The sequence below is a fragment of the Brachyistius frenatus genome, unplaced genomic scaffold (assembly GCF_029030835.1).
Source record: "Brachyistius frenatus isolate BFR_SWC_R1_liver_20210118 unplaced genomic scaffold, ASM2903083v1 Contig_3, whole genome shotgun sequence".
In the NCBI taxonomy this organism is placed as follows: Eukaryota; Metazoa; Chordata; class Actinopteri; family Embiotocidae; genus Brachyistius; species Brachyistius frenatus.
The window spans coordinates 8,861,426-8,883,955 of NW_027210602.1; the positions used below are offsets into that span (position 1 = coordinate 8,861,426).

At 40.9% G+C, this 22,530-nt stretch overlaps 2 protein-coding genes across 2 annotated transcripts in view; both read left to right on the forward strand.

Moving 5' to 3' along the window:
• arrdc1b (arrestin domain containing 1b) overlaps positions 1-14,478 on the forward strand; it is a 40,928-nt gene extending 26,450 nt beyond the window's left edge. The window contains exons 3-8 of the mRNA XM_069705670.1: positions 2,537-2,587; positions 7,660-7,814; positions 8,183-8,365; positions 8,765-8,941; positions 10,167-10,629; positions 11,905-14,478. Of these exons, the coding sequence (XP_069561771.1) occupies positions 2,537-2,587; positions 7,660-7,814; positions 8,183-8,365; positions 8,765-8,941; positions 10,167-10,629; positions 11,905-11,969 (1,094 nt within the window). The 3' untranslated portion in view covers positions 11,970-14,478. The remainder of the gene's footprint in view (positions 1-2,536; positions 2,588-7,659; positions 7,815-8,182; positions 8,366-8,764; positions 8,942-10,166; positions 10,630-11,904) is intronic.
• A 671-nt stretch (positions 14,479-15,149) lies between these two features.
• slc31a2 (solute carrier family 31 member 2) lies at positions 15,150-22,228 on the forward strand. Its single transcript, XM_069705682.1, has 4 exons — positions 15,150-15,668; positions 18,431-18,497; positions 20,174-20,387; positions 20,971-22,228. The coding sequence occupies exons 1-4, from the start codon at positions 15,660-15,662 to the stop codon at positions 21,134-21,136; spliced, it is 456 nt and encodes a 151-aa protein (XP_069561783.1). The 5' UTR covers positions 15,150-15,659; the 3' UTR covers positions 21,137-22,228.
• Positions 22,229-22,530: the final 302 nt, after the last annotated feature.

Consider the following 22,530-nt stretch of genomic DNA (forward strand, 5'->3'; position numbering starts at 1 on the left):
GTTTCTGAGGTGTTTTGGACCAAGTACAATAACTTCCGTTTTGTCTGAATTTAGAAGCAGGAAGTTTTTGGCAGACTTATCTTGAAATACAAGCGCTAACTTTACAAAAGCCTTTAAATGGGGGCTAAATACTAACGACGTTGCCTGTTGGTTGTTACTGTTAGGACGCTGCATCATGGGAAATATGTCCTTCAAAATAACACTAAAACATTAGAAAATCTGTTGACTTTAAAATAAAAGTTTGACTTTTCTTTTCATATAACTTATTTTTTTCTCACACATACACCTGCATCCTCCCTAAAATGGCTCCCGGGCACACTTTTGGAGTCCTCGTGAATGAACCTCTACCAAATGTCTTCAAAGTGATTTACATTTATTTTGCATTATTTTGTTGAGTATTTATGAAAATGGGACTGTCGTATATGATTGTATGTGCTCAAAGGTTTTAAACGTAGAATGGGTTTTGAGTGATCTTTGATTATTTCTAGGTTAAATTATAACTTCACTTGGAGTAGTGTCTCTCTGCAGTGGAGCTCATGCAGTGGTGGCAGAGTGCTTGTTTGGAGCACAACTGCTTCCTGTTGCAGTAAACATGATGCAAATGAACACACACACACACACACACACACACACACACACACACACACACACACACACACACACACACACACACACACACACACACACACACACACACACAACACAAACAATCTGAGCGCTTCCGCTCCAGGAAACTTAGACTAATGGAAAAAGTTGTGCTTATCCCTAATGAGGTGACACATGTTGCTGTCTGGAAGAATGTAATTGGGCTGTCAGTTCATCTGGAGAATTAATAAGCTGGTTGGCTGATGGTGCTGTCAGTGTGACAGAAAGGCCCTGATTGGCGCTGGTAATCAATTTAATGGAGGATGTGAAGTAAACAATGTATGAAATTGATTTAGCAAGATTTGCAAATGAGTAGATCATTGCTGATTACAGAGCTGCAGTGTATCGAATGGACAAAATGAGTGACTTGTTTTAAATATTGTGGTGGAAGTTGTGTGATGAGAGGATTTTTCAAACCCTGTGATCATCTCCAGGCCCTTTTTCTGATGCTAATTAAGATGTTTGACTTTGAACAATGACAACTTTGTGAAATCACAAAATCTGGGATTTCGTTCCCTGGTAAATAAATTCAAACTCACTGTTGTAAAATTGCCTAATGAATCACTGTAGGCAGGTGTGTCCTGTCTGAATGCTGTAATATGTGAACAGCTGAGATAAAAGAGCTTCTGTATCATGTGCAAAAATTCTTATGTGGAGAAAATGTACTTACAGTTTTATTCCAACATCTGTTCAGAGTACTTCCTGTTGAGATCCTCAGAATGGAAACACAGCAGGGTGTGCTTTCTTTTACCCCATGATGCCTGATAACATCAGACATGCAGCGTCTGCAGACTGATGCTGCTGCACTTCAAACTGCAGTCTGATTGAACTTGGATGTCCTGTAAAGTGTAAAAATATGTCTTAATTCCTTTTTAATTAGTTTTAGTGTTAATGTCGCTGTCGTTCTCTGGATAAGATGGGAAATATTCTCTGTTTTTCAATGTTCTCAACAAACAACAAATTCAAAGAGAAGACCAGGACTAAAAATGAAGTGATCGTACATTTCCTGTTTAGATAAATATATTTATCTCCTTTCTACATTTTTGCTCTATTGTTTTACAAAGTAAAAAAAAAAAAAAAAAAAAAAAAAGACATCATTGAGCCACACTGTTACACATGTCCCTTCATTACAATGAACACACACCGTGTAGTTTAGTTGGAGTCCGTCTCACTTTCAGTACGCTGTCCTGCTGTTGCAGATAATCACCAGAGCACCAAATGTGTATTAATCTGCAGCTGAAAATAGTCCCAGGCAAATCCCTTATATGCTTCTGTTTGATAAAAAAAAAAAAAAAAAAAAAACAACAGTGCGCAGCTGTTGGAGGAAACTGCTGAGCTTTTTTCAAAAATGTAACTTTATTATTATTATTATTATTATTATTATTATTATTATTTGTGACAAGATACACATGTTCAGTAGGATCAACATCTGTTGATATCAACAATATCCTGTTGTGATACAACAGGATACAGATGTGGGGTTGTTGTTTCAGTTCTTTCCACGTTGTTGTTGACAGCCAGAAAACATAACAGAAGGTCACTTGTATCTTAACTTTAATGTAAAAGGGCCGACATGGCTCAGTGATGCTGGCCTGCAGATGAGACGGAGCAGAAGAAGACGCTAAGGTGCAGCTTCATCACTGCTGGCTTCAACATGGTTGTCGATCATTGTTGAACTCTACTGAGAGAGCATCAAACTTTGCCATCCACACGTGTCAGCTGTCACGCACCCAACAGTTTATCACTTCCTGTGATGCTGCACGGCTGAATATGTGGAGTAGGAATAAATACAGTCATACAGACACACGGCCTAAAAAGTATCACGCCTACACTGTGAATCACATTTGCATTTTTTCGTTTTCAGTAGCTGATAAATGCTCTTGTCTTACAGGAACTCTGATGGCGGGCGAACACGTTTTCCCGTTCCACTTTCCTATTCCAGGTAAGCAGAGCTGTTGCACCTCAGTCCTGCGTGTCGGTAACATGCCCACTGTTCCTGTAATTGTTTTCTCATGAACCAGTTTTATCAGAGATCCACATGACGTCACTGAAAGGAGCATACAGATGTGATGCCCTCTGATAACGTACAAGATCTCTATGTCTAATACAAAGTGGTGACTCAGCAGTCAGAAAGCTTCCATGGTTCATGTTTAGGGGATTTGGGAGGGGCGTGCTGATTGTGATGCCTCAGCGTGATCATGCATCTTTATTCCTCATACCCCTTGTTCACAAACACACTTGTAATGCTGATGAATACATTTTCCCTGTCAATAAAATACAAAACCACCACCATGCAAATAACACAAGCTGCTAAACCTGCTTGGCACTTGTGAGGGCACACACGCTGTGCAGTGTCTGTGTTACACTCTCTCAGGCGTGGGCTGAAGGGGGGGGGGGTATTTTTAGTTCCCTCTCCAGTTGTGCAGTCACTGTTTAATTGGTCTTCATGCCTCCATGCTTCGCCCTCCCTTGCTTTCAGGCCCCCAGACTTGAGAACATCAGCAGAGGGCATGTTAACTATCATGTAGTGATAAGTGACTCGCTGGAGAATCAAGCATCTCCTACTGCCCCCTGCTGGCACTGCAAACAGACACACCCTTGGATGTACAGTATGTATGTGAATGTGATCCTTAAAGTACACAGAAAGCAGATCAAGTCTTGAGGTATAAAGACCTGACCTGACTTGTAACGCGTGACTTGAAGAGATTTTTTTTTTCCAATTTAATTTAGAGTTTTAGGTCATAAATGAAAAGCAAAAGTGACACTATATTGTACAGTTTGCATTATCATGAAATGACTGGACTATTTACTTTTCTATGTACGTATAATGACCTTTAATAAAACCTGCAGAATTTGCACCAAAAATGTAAACATAAACAGAAGGTGATACGAAAAACACACACTACATATCGAATTGGCGAGATATGTAGTGTAAAGGCATTGCCAGGTGATATTTGAATGCAACAACTTGATACCAATTCCTACTCAAAGACAGCAAGAGCAGGCTTGTTTGAATTTGTGTTCTAATATTTGCGCTGACAGTAAGGGGTCACAGTTGTTTCTTAAGAGAGGAAAAAAAGCAAATAATTCATATAAACTCACCACAAAGGCTGGAAAAGAACTAGTTCCTGCATTTTCATATTGTATCATACAGTTCTTAACGCCCAACCCTCAGTATCGCAGCATTGATGTTTTTTTCTCCTAATACCATGTCACGGTGTCCTCGAGTCAGACACTGGACCCCAGTGTTCTGGTAATGTGGGGGTCAGCACCAGGATGTCACCATCAATGTGTGTCTTGATAAGTGAGAGGGGTTGAAGACGGCTTCATTCTGTTAGTGAAGGTACTACTTGACTGCACTCATTTTCTTTGGATGTTATTGTGGTATACTCAGATGTTTCTGATATTTTGTTTATCCTCATTGACATAGATAACAAGAACGAGTCAGCATCTTTCTGCAGCAGCTTCAGCAAAAACGTGTAACCTTAATGATGATTATAAGTTTTTGGTTTTTTTTTAAATTCTGAAAGTTATAATTGAAGAAAAAGTCAAAACAACCAACAACCAGAATATTAGCAAGGAGTTTGGCAGTTCTGCATCTTTCATCATGGCCCTTTGTTTTTTTTACGTTTTCAGTAAAATCAAAAAATCTGTTATACTCTGTTGTAAATTATATTTGAGGAAAAGCTATGATATTATCAAAATACCGCAAGATAGGCAGAAATAGTTTGATTTATTATGGAAAAAGTGGATTCAGGGATTCATCCTGCTCATATTCACACATATGCAGTTGAGCTTCAAGGAGCCTTTGTTAGTGTTTTTTTTAACAACATTTTGAAAAGAAGGATGAACAGAATTTCTTCTGATAACACCAGCCAAGTCATGGAGAGTCGAAACATTAGGTGTCGATCTGGCGAGATCTCTTCTCACAGAGGGAACAAAGAAATTCGAAGACAAGAGGAAGGCCATAGAAAAACACAGTACATGGACACTTAAAGGCATAAATAAGGTTTGGATGGCTTCATTTCACAAGGACATGAGATGAGAGACCACAAGTCTCTTTGCTCCTTTTTAGATGAGTCCTGCTGCTGCTCACAACCACAACAAAGAACATGAAGCATGTTTTACTTGATTTGTACGGATCTAAAGTCAGAATCTCGATATCGATTGATCTGTAGAGGTGTAACTTACTCAGTTTGGAAGTTCTTTATTTTGACAGTCTTGATGGAATATCATCAACTTAACTTGTAATTAGAAACTGATTTATGCATATTGAAAATATAGCCATTTGAATGCTGATAAGACTTTGTCAAGCTAAATACTAACAATAGCATTCTAACAAGCTCACAATGGCAATGCAAACATTAAACAGGTGTACGTACGATGTAAACTATCATAGTTTAGTGTGTTCGCATGCTTGCGTTTTCTAATTGGTTCCGAACATGAGGAACCACTAACTTCTGTAGCTTTGCTGGTGTGTATTAGTTGGACCTGATGACAACACAAGGTGAAAGTGATTACAGCTGACCCACAGGACAGCTCGTCTGTTTCCTTTATTTCATGGAAATTCATCCCAAAGTTGTTGAGACATTTCATGAACAAGACTGAGGTCAAAGCCTAATTATATGGATGGACCGTTTATCAAGCGCTATGATATGCTATGTCCCATCAAGTAGATTTCGTATCCTGGCAACCATTTCCTCCAGAGTATCTTTTGTTTGAGTCTTTTGGCTGCTGGACAGCTTAATCATGATTTCTTTGATTGCATCCATTCATCTTGTTTGTGGTCATCCTCCTGTTCGTTTTCTTTCAACTGTTCCAAGCACATTTGTATTTTCCACTAAATTGGTTCTTCTCATAATGTGTCCACAATACGAGAGCTTCATTTTGGTTATCTGAGCTTCAACTAAGACTGGGAGGATTGATTTGGTCTATCATCAGTTTCTTACTTTTCTTTGATGTACTAGGCACTCTCAGTAGACTTTGCCCATTTGAAACAAAGCCTTTTAAGTTGAAATAGACTCAGGAACCAACCAATGGTGTAATTTTGTCAGTCAGTGAGTCACATTTCGAGGGCTTCCTTGCTGTTGCAGTCCAAACACACAGCTAAAAACACAAATGTGATGTTAATAATGATGCAGTATCAAACAAATCTGAATAATTTTTACTTTAAAAACAAACGTAGCCTTGTTTTATATAAGAGTTTACACATCTTTTGACCTGCAAATCAACACGTGATTACCAGTCTTCTTATATAACACAGAGGATGGGTTTTATTTGAGTCCAAAGGAACAAGTCAGGCTGTACAATCCACCTTCAGCAGCCACAAGCAGCCCAACCTGGTGTGTCTCTGAGGACAGTGGGTCTGGTGCTTCAGTCTGTCCTCTGTCATCCACCCATGGCTCTGTTTTAGCTGCCAAGCTGTCTGAGACAAAACAACAACAAGCCGCCTCTCCTGATTAATTCTCATTGACAGCAGCAGCGGATTGTCCCTGGAGCAGCCGCCATCTTCGCTGACATTAACATCTGAATGAGGATCCAGGAAACAAGGAACACATTAGAATAGTGAGGTTGACAGAGTGGCTCGGCTTTGATTTCGACAACACATTAATCACCTTTTTGTGCATCCCGCTCGGAAATCTATATGCAGATTATTTGTATGGATGACAATCTCAGAAGAAGTTTTGAACCTGTGTTTTGAACCTCTCCACCGGCTCTGAATATCTTCCTCTCCTGTCTGTCTGGCTGCTTTCACCCCCCAACAGTGATTTTTTTTTTTCTCCCTCTTCTTAAATTTCCTACCCTCTAACTTTTCCCTCTCTCGCTATTTCCTCCTCTTCGCTGCCCTTTCCTTGAGTCACAAAAACCTTGTCCTTTTTCCAATCAGGACAAGATGTGCAGGAATCAGTCTGAAGGGCTTTTTACATCTAGTGACAGTTCTGATAGAGGTCGGCATGGATAACGACAATTTCCAGCTTATTGTCCCCCTTGTAGAAATGATCTAAAATGAAATCATATAATATATGTAGAATTTGACCAAGCGTTTGGTATGGTATTAATTTTAACAGCAACAACAAAAAATGACATTACACTTTATAGTGCAAATCTTTAGTTTGATGTAGGCTATTGGTAGGCTGTACGATTTACTGCTGTTGCCTAAACGCCTCACGTGCAGGCTATCGGCAGATGCTAGCTAGCACGCATTGCACTGCATTTCCAAAAGTTAGTGTGAAAAGTGAGAAATAAGATGTTGTAATGTAAGATTTGTTTACTGTGAGGTGAAATCTTGTGACTTTTCTAGCCTTAGCAGGCCGCCTAAGTAAAGCCGACATTTTGCTCTACTTGGCTACTTCACTGACTTCAATTCAATTGTATTTATATAGTTGCAAATCACAACACAGGTTATTTCATGGCACTTAACACATTAAAGTCCTTACAGCAGAACTTTGCAGCGTCATACAGAGAAACCCAACAATTCAACAATTCCCACATAAGCTAGGAGGAAAAACTCATCTTTAAGGCAGAAAAACCTCCATCTGAACAGGAAGAAACCTCCGACAGAACCAGGCTCAGAGGTGGGCGGAGCATCTGCCTCGAGCGGTTGGGGTTGAGAGGAGAGCAGAGAGAGAAAAGGACAGCATAGAGATACAAGAGAAGAACTGTTGGTGGAGACGACAATCACAGAGCAGACTTCGGTATTGAAATTTGGTTTTGAATGAAAAGATAGGTTGTTGTTTTTTTGGTTAATAACTGATAGGGTTGACGCAATGCGGACAGTTCCATCAAAGTAATGGAAGTTCAGTACTCCCTCAAGTTACTTTTTTATTTAATTTTTTTATTTACTTTTCCTCCTTCTTTGTTTTCTTTTTTTATCTCCAACAAATCTCTATTGAGATAGACAGATTTCTGTATTTTAACTGGTTATTATTATTACCCCAAAATCACATTTGAATGTTTTTGTTTAACCCATTGATTAGAAAATGTCCTTGTCATGTCTGTCAATCCTCTCTTCAGTTGCTGTCCCAACATCCTTTGAAGGACCCTTTGGAAAGGTTGTTTACCGTGTGAGAGCGACCATAGACACGCCCCTGTTTTCCAAGGACTACAAAGCCCAGAAGCCCTTCTACCTACTCAACCTGCTCAACCTCAATGAGGTGCCTCACATTGAAGTGAGTGTTTGGTTCTCAGATCTTTGTACTTTTTCTTCACCTTGATTTTTATTACTTCATGTTGTGTTCTCACAGAGTAAATCTGGGACTGGATTGAAATGGTGGGCGATTTTGAAACGCCTTAATGCATTTTTCATTTGACCTACCTTTTTCTTGGTCAAGGCTTATTCGATTTATTGGCAGAGCAGGATATGTAATGCATTTTATCCTTTACTCTCTCCTTATAATCCACTCTCTTCCTATCATGACTGTCACAGTTTCCTGATACTGGTGAACTCAGCAGAAATAAGGAATCAGCACAACAAGTGAAACCTTTTAATACCAACTGCGCAGAAATAAACATTTATCCTGCAACTTTGTTTCTGCAGCATCAGAGCTATGCAGTGATCACTAAGAAGTTCAGCTACCTCTTGGTGAAGACGGGGACTCTGATGCTGAAAGCTCGCAGTGACCTGAGGGGTTACATCCCTGGTCAGGTCATCAAGTTATCCACCGAGATCCACAACAAGTCAGGGAAAGACACGGGGTGTGTACTGGCCAGTCTCATACAGGTACGTTATTGAATATAATCAATAATAATAATGATATTTTCTTTCCGTAGACTAACTGCGGTCCCAGTCTTTAGTATTCTTCAGAAAATAGACCAAAAAAAACACTTGATAAAGATCAAAAACACCTATTCACAGATTTCAATAATCATTACTAAATACCGCCATAAGCACCGCTGGAGATATAATATACATCTCCACTGAGACATAACCATCCATAGAGGTCATTCTTTCATGTGGGAGCACATAAAGTCTCCCTCTACCTCAAGGTAACACTAAAAGGACTTTTCTCAATCCATTTCAAAAGAACACTTTTTGTTGTAAGCTATACGTCAGAGGTGTGTGAAGAGGTGTGAGGTCAGCGTCACATCTTTTCATGTTTGTGTGTGTTTGTCACACCAGAAAGTGACATACAAGACCAAGCGGCCTGTGTTTGACCTGCGGACCATCGCTGAGGTGGAGGGAGCCGGAGTGAAGGCTGGGAAACATGCAGAGTGGAGGGAACAGATCATCGTCCCTCCTCTTCCTCAGTCAGCGCTGGCCGGCTGCAGCCTTGTAGACATCGACTACTTCATTCAGGTCAGAGTGTGTGTCTGTGTGTTACTGTTGTAATACAGCTGTATTGATTTACCAGTACAAAAGGAATAATAGTACGGCCAGCGCTTTTTCAACCTTGTTTTGTTTCCTCCACGCAGCAGAATTTTACATTTCGGTGCTTGTTGTCGCTGTAAACAGAGATATGCTTCATTTTCAGCTCTTTCTGGTTTATTTTTCGACAGACCAGCTCTCGACATACTTTCAAATAACATCCTTTATACAGTATTAATTGTTTCCGGATCGAACCCACTGAATTATTGATGATACACACTCATTATAAACCCACTCCACAGTCCCATCTATCCATTAATTATCATAAGAAATTATAAGAAAAGATATTGTGATTATTTTGGCTGCTTCAGACTATTTTTTTTTTTTTGGTCATATATTTTATCATCAGCCTGTTTTTAAAATATTTTGTCAGTTTTCTTAAGACTAAATGTGCGTTCACAGAAATGCAGCACACAATTAGTTTTTTTTTAAATGGGCAAATAAACTTCACAGTATAATGCAAGCTCCATTAGTGCTCTCCATCAAGATGTCACCATAATCACTTCCAGATGCAATTCAATATTTGGGAATATAGTTAAAAAGATATAATAACTATAATACTGAGAGATTCAAGCTCATTCAGCAGCATGTGTGTCAATTAATGTGTGGGTGAATGAGAGGCAAACTGTAAAGTTTGAGACTGATAAAGCATGTAAGTGCAGACTATTTACCATTTAATTTTCTTCTCTAACTTTAGATATCCTTTTCCTAACGCTGGGCTTTACAGTGCAACATTTAGCAGCTGATACGAGTGAAAATTAAGAATTTGTGAAAGTGGAACATTATTTTGCAGCATCGTGAGTCTTGAGTTCAAACACAGAGGACGACAAGACACATCGATATGCCAAACTCTTGAACTATTCATGATTAGCGAAAGATAGCAGTTAATAGATGGATCAGGTCGCAGCTTCTCACTGTTATTCAGTGATGCTGCTGCTTCACCCTCTTAAAGTGACAAGCAAACCTGCTTGACTTGACCGCAGTCCAAAACTGAACTTGCTGCTCTGTGTCTGTACTGCATAAGATTGTAAACTTATGAATAGATTGCTTCAGATTTTATCTTTAGGTCTTTAAATCAAATTATTTCCCAAAAATAAGACCTATATTTTTAAATAAAAATAAATGACTTTATTATAAATCACTGGTTGTGTTACAGGTGTCACTAAAGTCTCCAGATGCAGTTGTCACTCTGCCCATCTACATCGGGAACATTGCTGTGAACTTTACTCCGTCGAGGCCCATGCCGCCCACCAGTCCAAACCGCGGTGCGGCCATGGCAACCGGTGCCGCTGGGGTGACGCCCAGTGCTCCGCCAGCGGAGGAGGAGCCAGAGGAGGGGCTGTGCGCAGGGGGCATCGCCAGTGAGGAGATTCCCACCAAAAGTCACTCTCAGCAGGACCAGTCAGGTCAGCCGGTCACCATGTCACCCAGCGCCTTCAGCCACGCGCCGGGCGCAGCGCTGCCTCCCGACCACAGACGACCCAATGCGTCCGCCCCACTGTTCTGCGTGTCCACTGGAGCCACCATACCTTTCTTCACTGATGGAAATGTGACTCCGGTCCCCACTTCCTGTTCTCTCATCCTCCCTCCAGAGTACAGCAGTTGGGACTACCCTCATGGTAAGTTCTTCAGAAACACATTACACACTGGCACCAGTGACAGAGTCTATATTAGTTGAGTGCAACGGCCGAAAAAAGTATCATCTTTATGATAGTTTATGCTTTGAGTTTTTACCACAATCAAATTCAGTAATGAGTTGTGTCACAGGCCGGCTCGTGGGAAGGACCAAGAGGACAATACGTGACTTTAAACTAAAGATTTATTAAATACAACAAATTAAACAATTACAACCTAAATTATGTAAATCTAAACATCAGCAAGGTTTTCTGTATCTGAGTGAGCGTAGAGTGAGGTGTGTTGAGCAAGAAAAGTAAGCACAAAAACCAAACCAAACACAAACCACCAACCATGCGTCCAGGGAGAGAGAAACTTGCTGAATCCTGCAGCTTATGTAGCAGCAAGCACAGGTGATACTCGATATCAGTGATGATGGACGTCCTGCTTTTCTCCACGATACAAAAGGAAAGACAGCTCAAAACAGGAAGTCAAAATGGCTGCCACAGTTGTCTCAAGTTCAGTTTCCAAATCTGGATAAACTCTGGCTAATGCTGTGCCTGAATTCAGCTCTTCACCCTAATAAAACACCCAGAAGTCCTATGAACCTCTATAATGCAGCTTTCTACTCATGGAAAGGTTCTGGCAACGCCAAGAGTGGCCAGTATTAATATCAGTATTTTAGTGTGCAACCAAGTTACCATCAGGTTGCTGTTTGAACTGATTTTGCCTGATGTCCCTCTAATGACTGGCAGATAGTTGTAAAATGACAGTTAAATGGCAGCTAATTCAAAAAACGAAATGTTTATTGCTGCTGCAGAAGATGGTTACAGTTTCATCACTCCCTGCAGATGTGATTACGTGGAGATATTGGGTAGTGATGACAAATACCTTAAGCTCCCCTGGAGCCTGCAGGTGGATGCTGGGGTGGTGATGGGGTTAAAGGGAAAAGCAGGAGTACTGACACAGGCCAGCAGTGTTTCTGACAGGTGAAGGGGAGAGACGGGAAATGTTTTCAGCATGAATCAACCTGTGTGTACGAGTCGAATCGACTGCCTGAACTGGCTCGCAAGCATCGCTGCATCTCTGCTCTCAGGCGCTGAGCTTAGAACATCGAACACTCGCCGTGTTCTTTAATGCAGTAAACACCTCGGTATAGTAAGTGCTCTTTAATGGTAGTTGGTAAAGACAGCTACTTTTAAATTTAAGATGAAAGCAGAGTAAAAGATGACCTGAGAATGCTTCCGTACTTACATGATCCTTGCATGTGTGTGTTACAGAGCCTCCACCCAGTTATGAGGAAAGCTGCAGTAGCGCCAACTCCACTTTCACCAGCAGTCAGTAGAAGAAGCAGGTGATGGAGCATTGTGGCCACGCCCACCCGCATCTGTCTGCACTCGCCTCTCAACAAACCGGGACAGAGACATGCTGCGTGTAAGAGAATGGACGATAACTCCACCCTAAAATACCCTAAAGATCGTTTCCTCTAATAAGTGAAAGAAAAGGGATCATATCGTATAGTTTCACCTCGTGTCCCACCAAGTAATGTCAGACAGAGCGGGTGAAGATCACTGTGCCTAAAAGAAGTGTTTTGGATCGTCATACAGCGTTTAGAATATTCAGTGATTGGACATGTTTGATTCTTGGAGTAGGGTTAAGAAATGGTTGCATCTGTGATGCCTTGAAAATAATTTTGGCCGATGACGGGCTCGAGTTTGACCTTTTAGTCTGGCCTTCTTTTGTGATGTCGTTCCAAATATGTGCTTGTTAGTTGTGGTCCACTTCTGTCTGTTTGTGTCTCAGCTGTCCTCGCCATCAGCCCGGCAGAGATTTCGTCATGCTGGATATCAAAGAGGTGAACAAACATCAACAGGTGCTGGTTCATTTGGAAAACCAGTAAAAAAAAAAAACCTGTGTGTAAGATGTTACTGTGATCATTACATCTTCTTATAATGAAGTCTTTTTTTTTGTGAAACAAGGTCTTAGTAAAACCTCTCAGCCGATCACCAGTAAAAATATAGTTCAATTAAAAATACTTATACAAAGCCATGGATTTACACTTAAATTGTTTTATTTATTTGTTAAATTGGCATAAATCAACCAGTTGATATATTTATCCTGAAAGTATTTGTTACAACAAATAAAACATAGCACACACTGACAAGTAACAAATTAAAATTCAAAGTGCAGATATATTGGGTCTGTACTGCCACCCTCTGTTGGCTCACATCACTGAGAGCTTTTGCTTCGACTCCACTTCTGTATTCAGAGGACAGTTAATCTGCAGATGAGCCTCCTTATTCCTGCAGCTGGAGAAGAAGACGAAAACACTGACAGCCCGTCTCTGCCCTGCTGTGGTCAATACTGGTACAAGCTTTATCTCGACTTAGTCATGAAACTGGAGCTTGACGTGATCAACAAACTGAGCTGCTCGACTGAGTGCCTGCTTCTGCGATGCACCAGTTGACGTCTGCTGTAAAAGAATATACATCTTGTTTTCTTGCAGCTTCCTGTTTAGCAGACCCGACAGATTAGGGTTTGAGATACATGTCGTTAAATGATCTTTTGAGTCTCACTCTGGATGTGTTGTTTTTATCTTCTTTGTTGCCTTAACGTTCTTATAGTGTTACATTAGTAGGATGAGAATCTTCTTTCAGTCCGTGCAGATGATGACATACGTGTGCACAACACAGCACTTTTTGACATTATATTTTATATTTTCAGCCTAATCATATCATGACATGATCCTAATACGTTATAACTGTCCAAATTTCTGTTGTATTATAATTCAAATTGGTTACAGTAGTTTTTTTTTTTTTTTGCAAAGTTTTATCTCTAGTAATTCATAACAATAGAACACAATTCATTTCTGCAATTTGATTGTTTGTTATATTGTGTCATATATTAGAAAATCGCCCTATTTATAACATGGTAGTGAGTTCCACCACATCACCCAGGCCTACTGTGTTGAAAAAGCATCGACACATATTTATTGTTGCATTTCTGTGGGAAAGTAATGCCGCTGAAGATCTGAAGCACAACTGCTTTACTGAATGTTTGTGTCACTACTCGTGTGTTTGTCTTTTTTTTCCTCATTTTAGTGCAATGTCAAATCAGACTCCACTTTAACTTCTGTAAATTCCTAAAAAAAAGAAAAGAGTCTCCGTTCTGGTGTTGGCGCCTCACTCTAAATCATTCTGCCGAATGTTCCCAGGAATTTGTATTTAGTTTTTCTGAGCTCGGTAATTCCACAGGCAAACTGCTTTGATTGTCCCCCATACAACAAAGACGTTATAGTGAATGCATGCCTTAAACAACCTGGATTCCCGACACCACTTACATGAGCCCGCGATAGACTTGCTTCTTCTCTGGGAGGACGTCAGGATGTGCACTTCCTGTTTTGTCTCCCTCGGACTGCGCAAAGTGCACATGATGTATGCAGATGTAGCTTTTAAAAACAGTGAGACACTGGACCTTAGATCTGTCAGACTTTGTTTTTACTCTTGTTTTAGAAAATATGTGCAATTCCTCTTGTCTGTAAGAATGCTGCAGCAGCAGCTCCCTGAAGTAATTTCACGCTGCCTTCATCAGTCCTCATTCTGTTGAATTCTTCTCCACCAAAAGGTACTATAGCTTTATGAAGCCCCACTTGTTTTGTTTTTTTCATTCTTCTCCCCTCACATACTGATGAGTGGTGTCTGGTTTTGTATTTTTCTACTTGTAAGCTGTTTACAGGTGCAGTATGCATATACTAATGGTAGCACCTCAACCAGTACATGTAATATTTCATCTTACAGTGCAGAATCAAAGTTGTACTGTAGAGTAAAACAATAAAATGACAAGACATGTGTTTATGTTGTTTATATCGTCAGCTTTGTGATTCTGAAATTGCCACGTGTCCAAAACGTTTCTTTTAAATAATCGAATGCCTTATGGGCAAGTTTGGGTGATTTCCTTTACAAGGAGTGCTTTACATAACAGGAAGCACTTCTCCTTTTTTCTAATTAAGAACAAATGAAAACATGGACACAACTGATCCAGAGCGAGATGTAAGTATAACATCTTACCATTTTTGGGAAGTAGCCTATATAAAGCCACTGGAATGTTAATGGGAAGCTTTTTGAAGCTGCTCGTAACGAATTCACTGAAGAAGTCCACCCAAAACTGACTACATGTTCTTTCCCAAAACATATACAGACCAGATTAAAGAACAATAGAAGAATGATTTAGCATGTTTGCACTTTAATTGCTCAATATTCAGCAGTATTCATATTGATATCTAAACAAAAATACTATAAGACATTAAAGATGTGCCATAATTTGACATTTAATAGGTTGACAAGACTGCTATTTCAAAAAAACAAAACATTGTCTAGATAGTAACAGAAACCTCTCAGTAATTATAATATGGCTGTCGTTCCCAAATAACCGGCCTCCCTCCAGACCAGTCACAGCTGTCAGCTTCTTCACAGATAAGATTTATGACTAATTTTCCAGCGCGGAAAGAAAAAAAAACACGAAATTTAACGAATTCGGTCGGCTCTCTCCGTCAGTCACGTGACCAGAGCCCGTCACCCATTATGTAAACAATCGGCGGACGATCTAGTTCACGCATGCGTAGTTTCCTCTGGACCAGCAATGCCAATACCGTGCGATTTACTGGATATATACTGCTAATATTTTCTAATTGTACTCACTCTGCTCGATGTGGACGGGTGACATTTGGCTTCCCGGACTTGACTCGAGTCCACACGGAGCTCTTTGTTCTCGGTTGCTGGGAACAAAAAAAACAAAAACAAACTCCATTGACCGTCAGCCTCTGCTGGTTGTCTGAAGTCACGAGGTGACTTCGCCAGCTTCGCCCGGCTGCAAAGGTCCACCTTGAATGGGTCACTGGCTGCTGCTGCTGCTGCAGCTGCAGCTGAAGTGGCACACACCAGAACTGGTTCGTACTTGACTGCACCCGAACAAGAAAGTCTGTGATGACCTACCTACCTACCAAAACCGTGACATTAGTGCGCTCAGCGAGTTCACCATGATGTCCGTAAGTAGCTCTCTTCTGCATTGTGTTAGTTGAGCGCCTTTATTTGGGTTTTCAAATATTTCTCTGCATGTTAAATTGCGGGATCGTTTCACTCGCCGTGTGGGAAAAAAAAAAAAAACACGTAATATTTTTCTTGGTCACCATAACAGACCCGGAGAAGTAGGACCGGGACGCATCCGTTTCTGACCCACACAGCTACTTGTAACACCGTCAGGTTTGATTTGGAGCCGACTGTATCTGAAAGTGGTTTACTGGCTGTAACTTTGGTCCAATGTCTGAGACGGGTTTTTGTTTATTATGCTTGGCCCAGCATGTTTACAGAAATCACGGAGGAAGAATCTTATCAGCACATTTCAATATATTTCACTTCGGTTATAACAATGCTGCAACCTCAACCATTAATAACCGTGTGGTTACATGTGTACCTCTCTGACACTGCCGAGCTAAACTGGATATTTGAATCTCTGTACAGTTAGATTTATAGCACAGCTGTTTGTTTTTGTTTTTTGTAGTGTACATTTTTTTAGTATAAGACAATCGGCTAAATCTGCACTGAACTGTGAAACAGACAATCCAGCATACAGAGACACAATCAGTATGTTAACATGCACATGACCTACTGCTTTCAGTACAAAATCATTTCGGTTGTCACAGTCAGGTTTTCTGATGCATCAATGCAATTCTGACGATTCAAGTCATTATGATTTATAATTTGTTTCTTCTCTGCTGTAATATTTATAAAATGAAACCGAATACCTGAAGCACATTTTCTGAGGCATTCAAAATCGAGAGTCCGGTCCATTGAGAGTGTTTTGGAGCACTACTATCTCTGTTTGTAGTCTCAACAGTCACCCGGCAATCAAACACCTGGTTTTGTGGAGCGGTTTGAAAGATAAGCTCAGATGAGATCAGATGAGCTGGACTGTCGACTCAAATAATCTATATTTGACTTGGTCCGACGGTCTCAAATACTTCTGCCACTCTTGTCACTTTAACTGTTTGTTTGCCCTGTTAATAAATGTTAAAGCGGTTCACGAGTCTCTGTGTTTAGTATAGAAAGGAGAGGAATTTAGGGAAACCAATACAACTTAAAACAAGTCACATGAAGTTTATAGTTCTCGCTGTGCTGCTCTAGCAGCTCTTCCTCTTCCTAGTTGTTACTTCAAGGTTAAATGTGACAACTTGGATTACTCAATTTGAAACCTCTGTTGCTCAATAAACGAGAATGAATGACCGAGGTTTAATACTACTGGTCAGCCAAATGCAGTGATTTAGTTAATCCGTTTCAGATTAAAAACCCTCTAGTGTTACATAAACGGTTCAACCACATACCAGCTTTTGAACCAGCCTTGTTTTGGGTGTTGTCATCGTTTCTACAAATATCAATTCACTCAGCAAGTTAATTGCCGGGGACATGGTGACGTCACTAATAAGAAGTCTGAAGAGGGCGGGGAAGATGAGCAGAGAGACGGCTCATCATACGGGTTTCTAGCAAACCAGGAGAACATGAAGGCGAACTGAAATATTATCACCCAAAGCAAACAAGTTCACCGTTCACGTGAAATGACAGAATTCTGAGTTCAAATCGGGCGTAGTGCACTTGTAGCTGTGCGTCGACACTTTTAAGTGCACTATCTTCAAATTTCTCTTGAAATGCAGCCGTTCAAATCGTATCGGTTAAGTGTTCGCTCGCCTGCAACCTGTTTGCTCGGGGAGCTTCGTTGTAGTGATGTCACCATATTCCCAGACATGCAAATAACCTGGGAAGTACGATGTTATCATTACAGACAGAAATCACGACCAAAGCTCGACAACATAAGAGCGTCGTTGGAATTAGCCTTCGGTGAATGTATTGATTTGCCTTTAGTTGGTAGTTCACAGTGACGTGGTAAAGATGGAGGTCCTTTTCAGATTCAGATGGACTTACATGATGTGACTCAGCAAATCTCTGAACCACCAGGACGCCTCTCATGCGTTGTGTTTTGTCTTTACGTAGGACACGACTTGAACGAACAACATACCTCTTCTTTTTTTTTTTTTTTACACTCAAGCTGCAACACTTGAACTTCTACTGTAGCTGTTCTCATTCAGACAGTCGCCAGTGTGCAGCTGGTGAGAGACACTCATGCCAGGACAGGTGGTGCATTAGCAGGGAAGACGGGCAGAGAGCTGGACTGCTGACTGAGTAACAGACGCACGCAAACAGTGCATTCCTCTGTCAGGGACACATCCACAGCAGCAGGCCAGAACAAAGTGTGCTTTTGTGGGACAATACGTCCTGTAATTGTGGGAAAGAGCTGCTGAATAGATATTTGTCCGAAACAGCGGAATTCCTTTTGCATTTAAGGAACCCAAAAGTCCTGTGTTTGAAACGAAGGAGTTTTCAAGCACAGTGTAAAATAATGTAGAGATAATTGAAGAGAAGTCCCTCTTTTTTTTTTTCTTGTTTTTTTTTTGTACTTTTAAGGCATGTGGCTGGTAAGAAAAGACAGAAAAACAGAGTAAAGGTTGTTTAGATCTGTAATCAAAGATCTTCTGAGTGTTATTGCACCAGAAGATAAAGGTGGGGAGGACTGATGACAGAGCAGTGCAGTAGCTCTCAGTCCTGGGTGACTGATCCTGGAGTGCAGGAGGATGAGCTCAGTCTTGTCGTAACTGTTGGTCCTGCTTTAATTATGCTCCTCAGAGGTGTAAAGGTACTCTTTAACTTCACCTCAACCTATTTTCAGGTTTTTAATACATTTCACATGTTTTTTTTTCAGATGACCTTTGAGGTGTCGAGCAGCGTGACGCTGCTGTTTGACTTCTGGGATGTGCACGGACCTGCAGGTAAGCTGCTCCGTGTGAAACAAAACAAAAATCACCTCCAATTAGAATTAGTAGTTCATTTCTGAGAGACTGCAGAGCCGTGCCAACTCCTTCAAACCAGTTCATCTTGTCAAGGCATGTTGTGTCGACAGATAGCTGCGTTTCCTGACTGCTCAGGAGAAGTTGATATGATTGCTTACGTTACAGTACAATGTGAGGCCGAGTGTTCCTTCGTGTGGACGACAGCAGCTTTGATTTCACAGCAGTGACAGTGGATTCACATGAAATCTCTCAAACCCCGAGCGCGCGACTATAAACGTGTTTATCTCGGAAATCCCTTTTTTCTTAACTTGACACGATTCGTACTAAACTTCTCAGTGCAACTGTGTTTAATGTTTGCACGAGCAAAATCGGCTACATACGAACGTTCGGTACAATGAGCCTGAATAGCCGATAAGAATTAGAATCCGACTGAGCGTTTCAAGCCGAATGTTTCATACCCGACAGTTTTTGCTGCTCAAAGGTCGAGACACATTTTGGCCTGTGATTAAAAAAGTATTTCGGTCTGATGGCCAGCCCTGCTCTGTACTGCAATGTCACGGAACATGTTAGCCAACATTCAGTAGCGTGTTTGGTGGAACAATTAAATTCCATTTGGTTTGTATTGTACCAAATCACAACACAAGTAATATGTAATCTCAAAACGCTTAACATGGTTAAGTATTTACCACAGAACTGTACAACAATATAGAGAGGAAGACAACAATCAACCATATTTGTAAGAAAAAAAAAACCCTCCTTTTTTAAAAGGAAGAAACCTCCGACAGAACCAGGCTGAGAAGTGGCGGCCGTCTGCCTCCCCCGGTCGGGGAGGGAAAAGAACAGTATGATAAAGGAAACAATAAACAAACACAAACACAAGCTCCAGAGATACCTCCAAAAAAAGGACAAAACTATGCAAGTGAGGGAAACTGCATAGAGAGATAACAAACAGTAACCAACAGGAAGATAATGAGATGTAATGGTGGCGTATAAATACTCAGAGAGTGAAGCGGATGGGAGAGGAGCTCGGTGCATCATGGGAGGTCCCCCAGCAGCATCGGCCTATAGCAGCGCAACTATATAATCAGGGATGACTCAAGAGTTGGAATAAAATATATATAAAAGAACATTTCAAGCCCAAACTTTAAAAGTAGAGAGGGTCTCTGCATCCCACAATAAGTTTGCGATTCGCTAACGTTGGCTTTTGATATTGTTCATTGTAATTGTAAATCCCAGCTGACTTCACCTGCCGTCCTTCAGGAAGGAGCAACCAGTTCAGTGTCAAGTGGATGTTTCACAGCTCAATGAATATTACAGTATTAGAGGGGTCAGATGGAACGATTGATGCTCCCGTCGTACGTGAGAGAGAGCAGGGAGGAGTGTTTCTCTGCTGGAGACCAGACGACAGGGACTCACTCCACCCGGCCAGGAAACATGTGGACTGACTCCTCCTGCGTCCTGACTCCATGCTCTTTGTTTACTTGCATTTGGCTCTAACTTCATCTTTAGTAAACAGATGTGAGAGTGCTTCCACTTTTATCTTCCAACTCTGAAAGAAACTTTCAGTGTATTTTCCACATTGTTCGACAAAGGTGGTAACTGAGCGACGTAGCGAGCGTGTGCGAGTTAACGGTGCGCGCGTGGTGTTGTTGCAGGGATGGTGCTGTCGGTGTTCGTGGTCTTGCTCCTCACAGTGTTTTACGAGGTGCTCAAAGTGTGGCGGGTGTGGCTGGGCAACGGCTCCGGTCTGACCCAGCCTCAGTCCCGGTCCGGCCGCAGCGACAGCAGCTCCGTGCTGGAGAGCAGCCCCTCCGAATCCTCGCTGACCCCGATGGACTCCCAGCCTCCAGCTCCAAGCCTCAGAAACAGGTCATTCATTCAATCGTGATTTTTACTGAAGGATTAGGGTCACCACGGTATGATCGTAATAACTATGTTTTTTCTTTATCATTATTATTATTATTATTATTATTATTATTATTATTATCAGTTCCATTGTATGAAGTGCCGTCTGAGTGTTCTTAACGATTACCAAAAAAGTTGACGGTTTACTGGAGTTGCGTGAAAGCGCAGTTTCACTCACACCCACTGATGTTGGGAGCTGGGATGTGTAACATTATTCCAACAGAGCCTTTTATGACCTACTGTGACACCTGTATACTGCTGACATGATGATTTCTCTTTTCTCAGATTTGTACTGCAAAATACAAATAATGGCATCAAAAATAAGTACAATTAGAAAAACATCTGTTTAAACAAATATTTGTACCTGAAAACCGAAAAAAAAAAAACAGTTTATATTCTTTTTGGGTTATTTTTACCCTCAACTCGCCATTTTAGTGTATATTAAATCAAACATGCAGAGTTCAGACTGGATCTGCAGTAATTAGCTGAGTGAAGTATTGGAGGTGTAACCGGTCCTCTCCTTCGTCCTCCTCCTCCTCCTCCTCAGCTGGCTGCTGCACGTCATCCAGACGGCCCTCCACATGCTGCAGGTGTCTCTGGGCTACATGCTGATGCTGTGCGTCATGTCCTACAACACCTGGATCTTCCTCGGGATCATCGTCGGCTCCGTCCTCGGTTATTTCATCTCATTTCCTCTTCTGGGTCAGATGTGACGGTTTGGACAGCTCAGACACTGACAGATAAGGACAGAGGACAGCATTTTTGTTTCTCTTTTTCTCTGTTGAGTTAAAAGGATTACATGCTCTGGATACTTAATTGGAAACCACATGATTCAATAATTTTGGGAGTGGTTTTTTTTTCTTCTTTTTTTTTCGGTTGATGCAAGAGGAGAACTAACTGTCGCACAAAACTCCTGGACCTGGAAACTCACATTTGTATGCAAAAGTCATGCAGTTTTACTTCAGTTTTTTTGTTTCTTGACTCACTGGAAATGTAAAATCATAATATTTCTCCTTCGCCGTAAGGACGATGTGCCGGGCTTTACAATGAATGACGTGGTTCGTTGATGTTTAAAGGGACATAGCGCTCAGCCTCTGAGTCGTGAGTAATGCACAATAACTTTTGTTGTTGTTGTTGAATGCATCGGGGAGGGAGTGCTCCGGCCTCCTCTTCTTTGTTTTGTAATCTTAAAAAAAAAAAAAAGAGAATAGATTTAGAGAGAAGTTTCTTTAAATTGCACACAGGAGAGGTTCCACAGAGCCCAGAGACGGGAAGTCACCCTTAGCTTTTCTGCACGAGTTTGACATACTTGTATAGCTGCTTCATGGTTTGCTGTTTGTTACTAAATAATTCAGGATGTCGTTATGACACTACAGATGATTCAACAATGAGGTTTCTCATCAGTTAGAAAAGCAGAGCTCTGAGGACACAGCTGCTGTAACTTCAAGGTAAAACGCAACCTGAACACTCGTGTTTTTGACTGCTTATAAAACAACCTTTTTCTTGTGGGGCTAACGGCATGTGTAAAATATTGGATGTTTGGTTGATGTGAGAATATTTCTGCCCGGTTATTGCAGTGCTTTGGGGCGAAATGTAAAAGCTGACTCGCAATTGGCACAGGCATTTATAGTCGGAGATCATAAGACGGTTTTCAGTCAGTTTGGAGAAGTGACTCGTGATTTTAGCTCGTAAACTCCCCTGACGGGTCATCTTGGTTTGCTAACTGACCATTTTCACACGTATATCAGTGAAAGTTCCTCATTTGGTTCTGTGGCAATCATTCACAAACCAGAAGAAGAAAAACAGTGCCTTTCAGATGTGACTGTTTTTTTTTTTTTTTTTTTAAATCTGCTCTTCTCATTTAAAGAACGTATATTTAACTATTTTTATAACTGATTCTGAACACTAGAAGTATATTCAAGTAAGTTTCGAGGTGATTTATTGTTGGATATCAATCATTTTCTTTGGGACATATTTCTGTCATTGAATAAGACTCTCAAGGGATTTGTTTGACAAAAGTAAAAAGATTAAAAAAAGAATAAAGCTAGTGAAATAGCTTTTTTCATCCATTTCAATATGCATCCTACAAATCCAAACAAAAGAAATA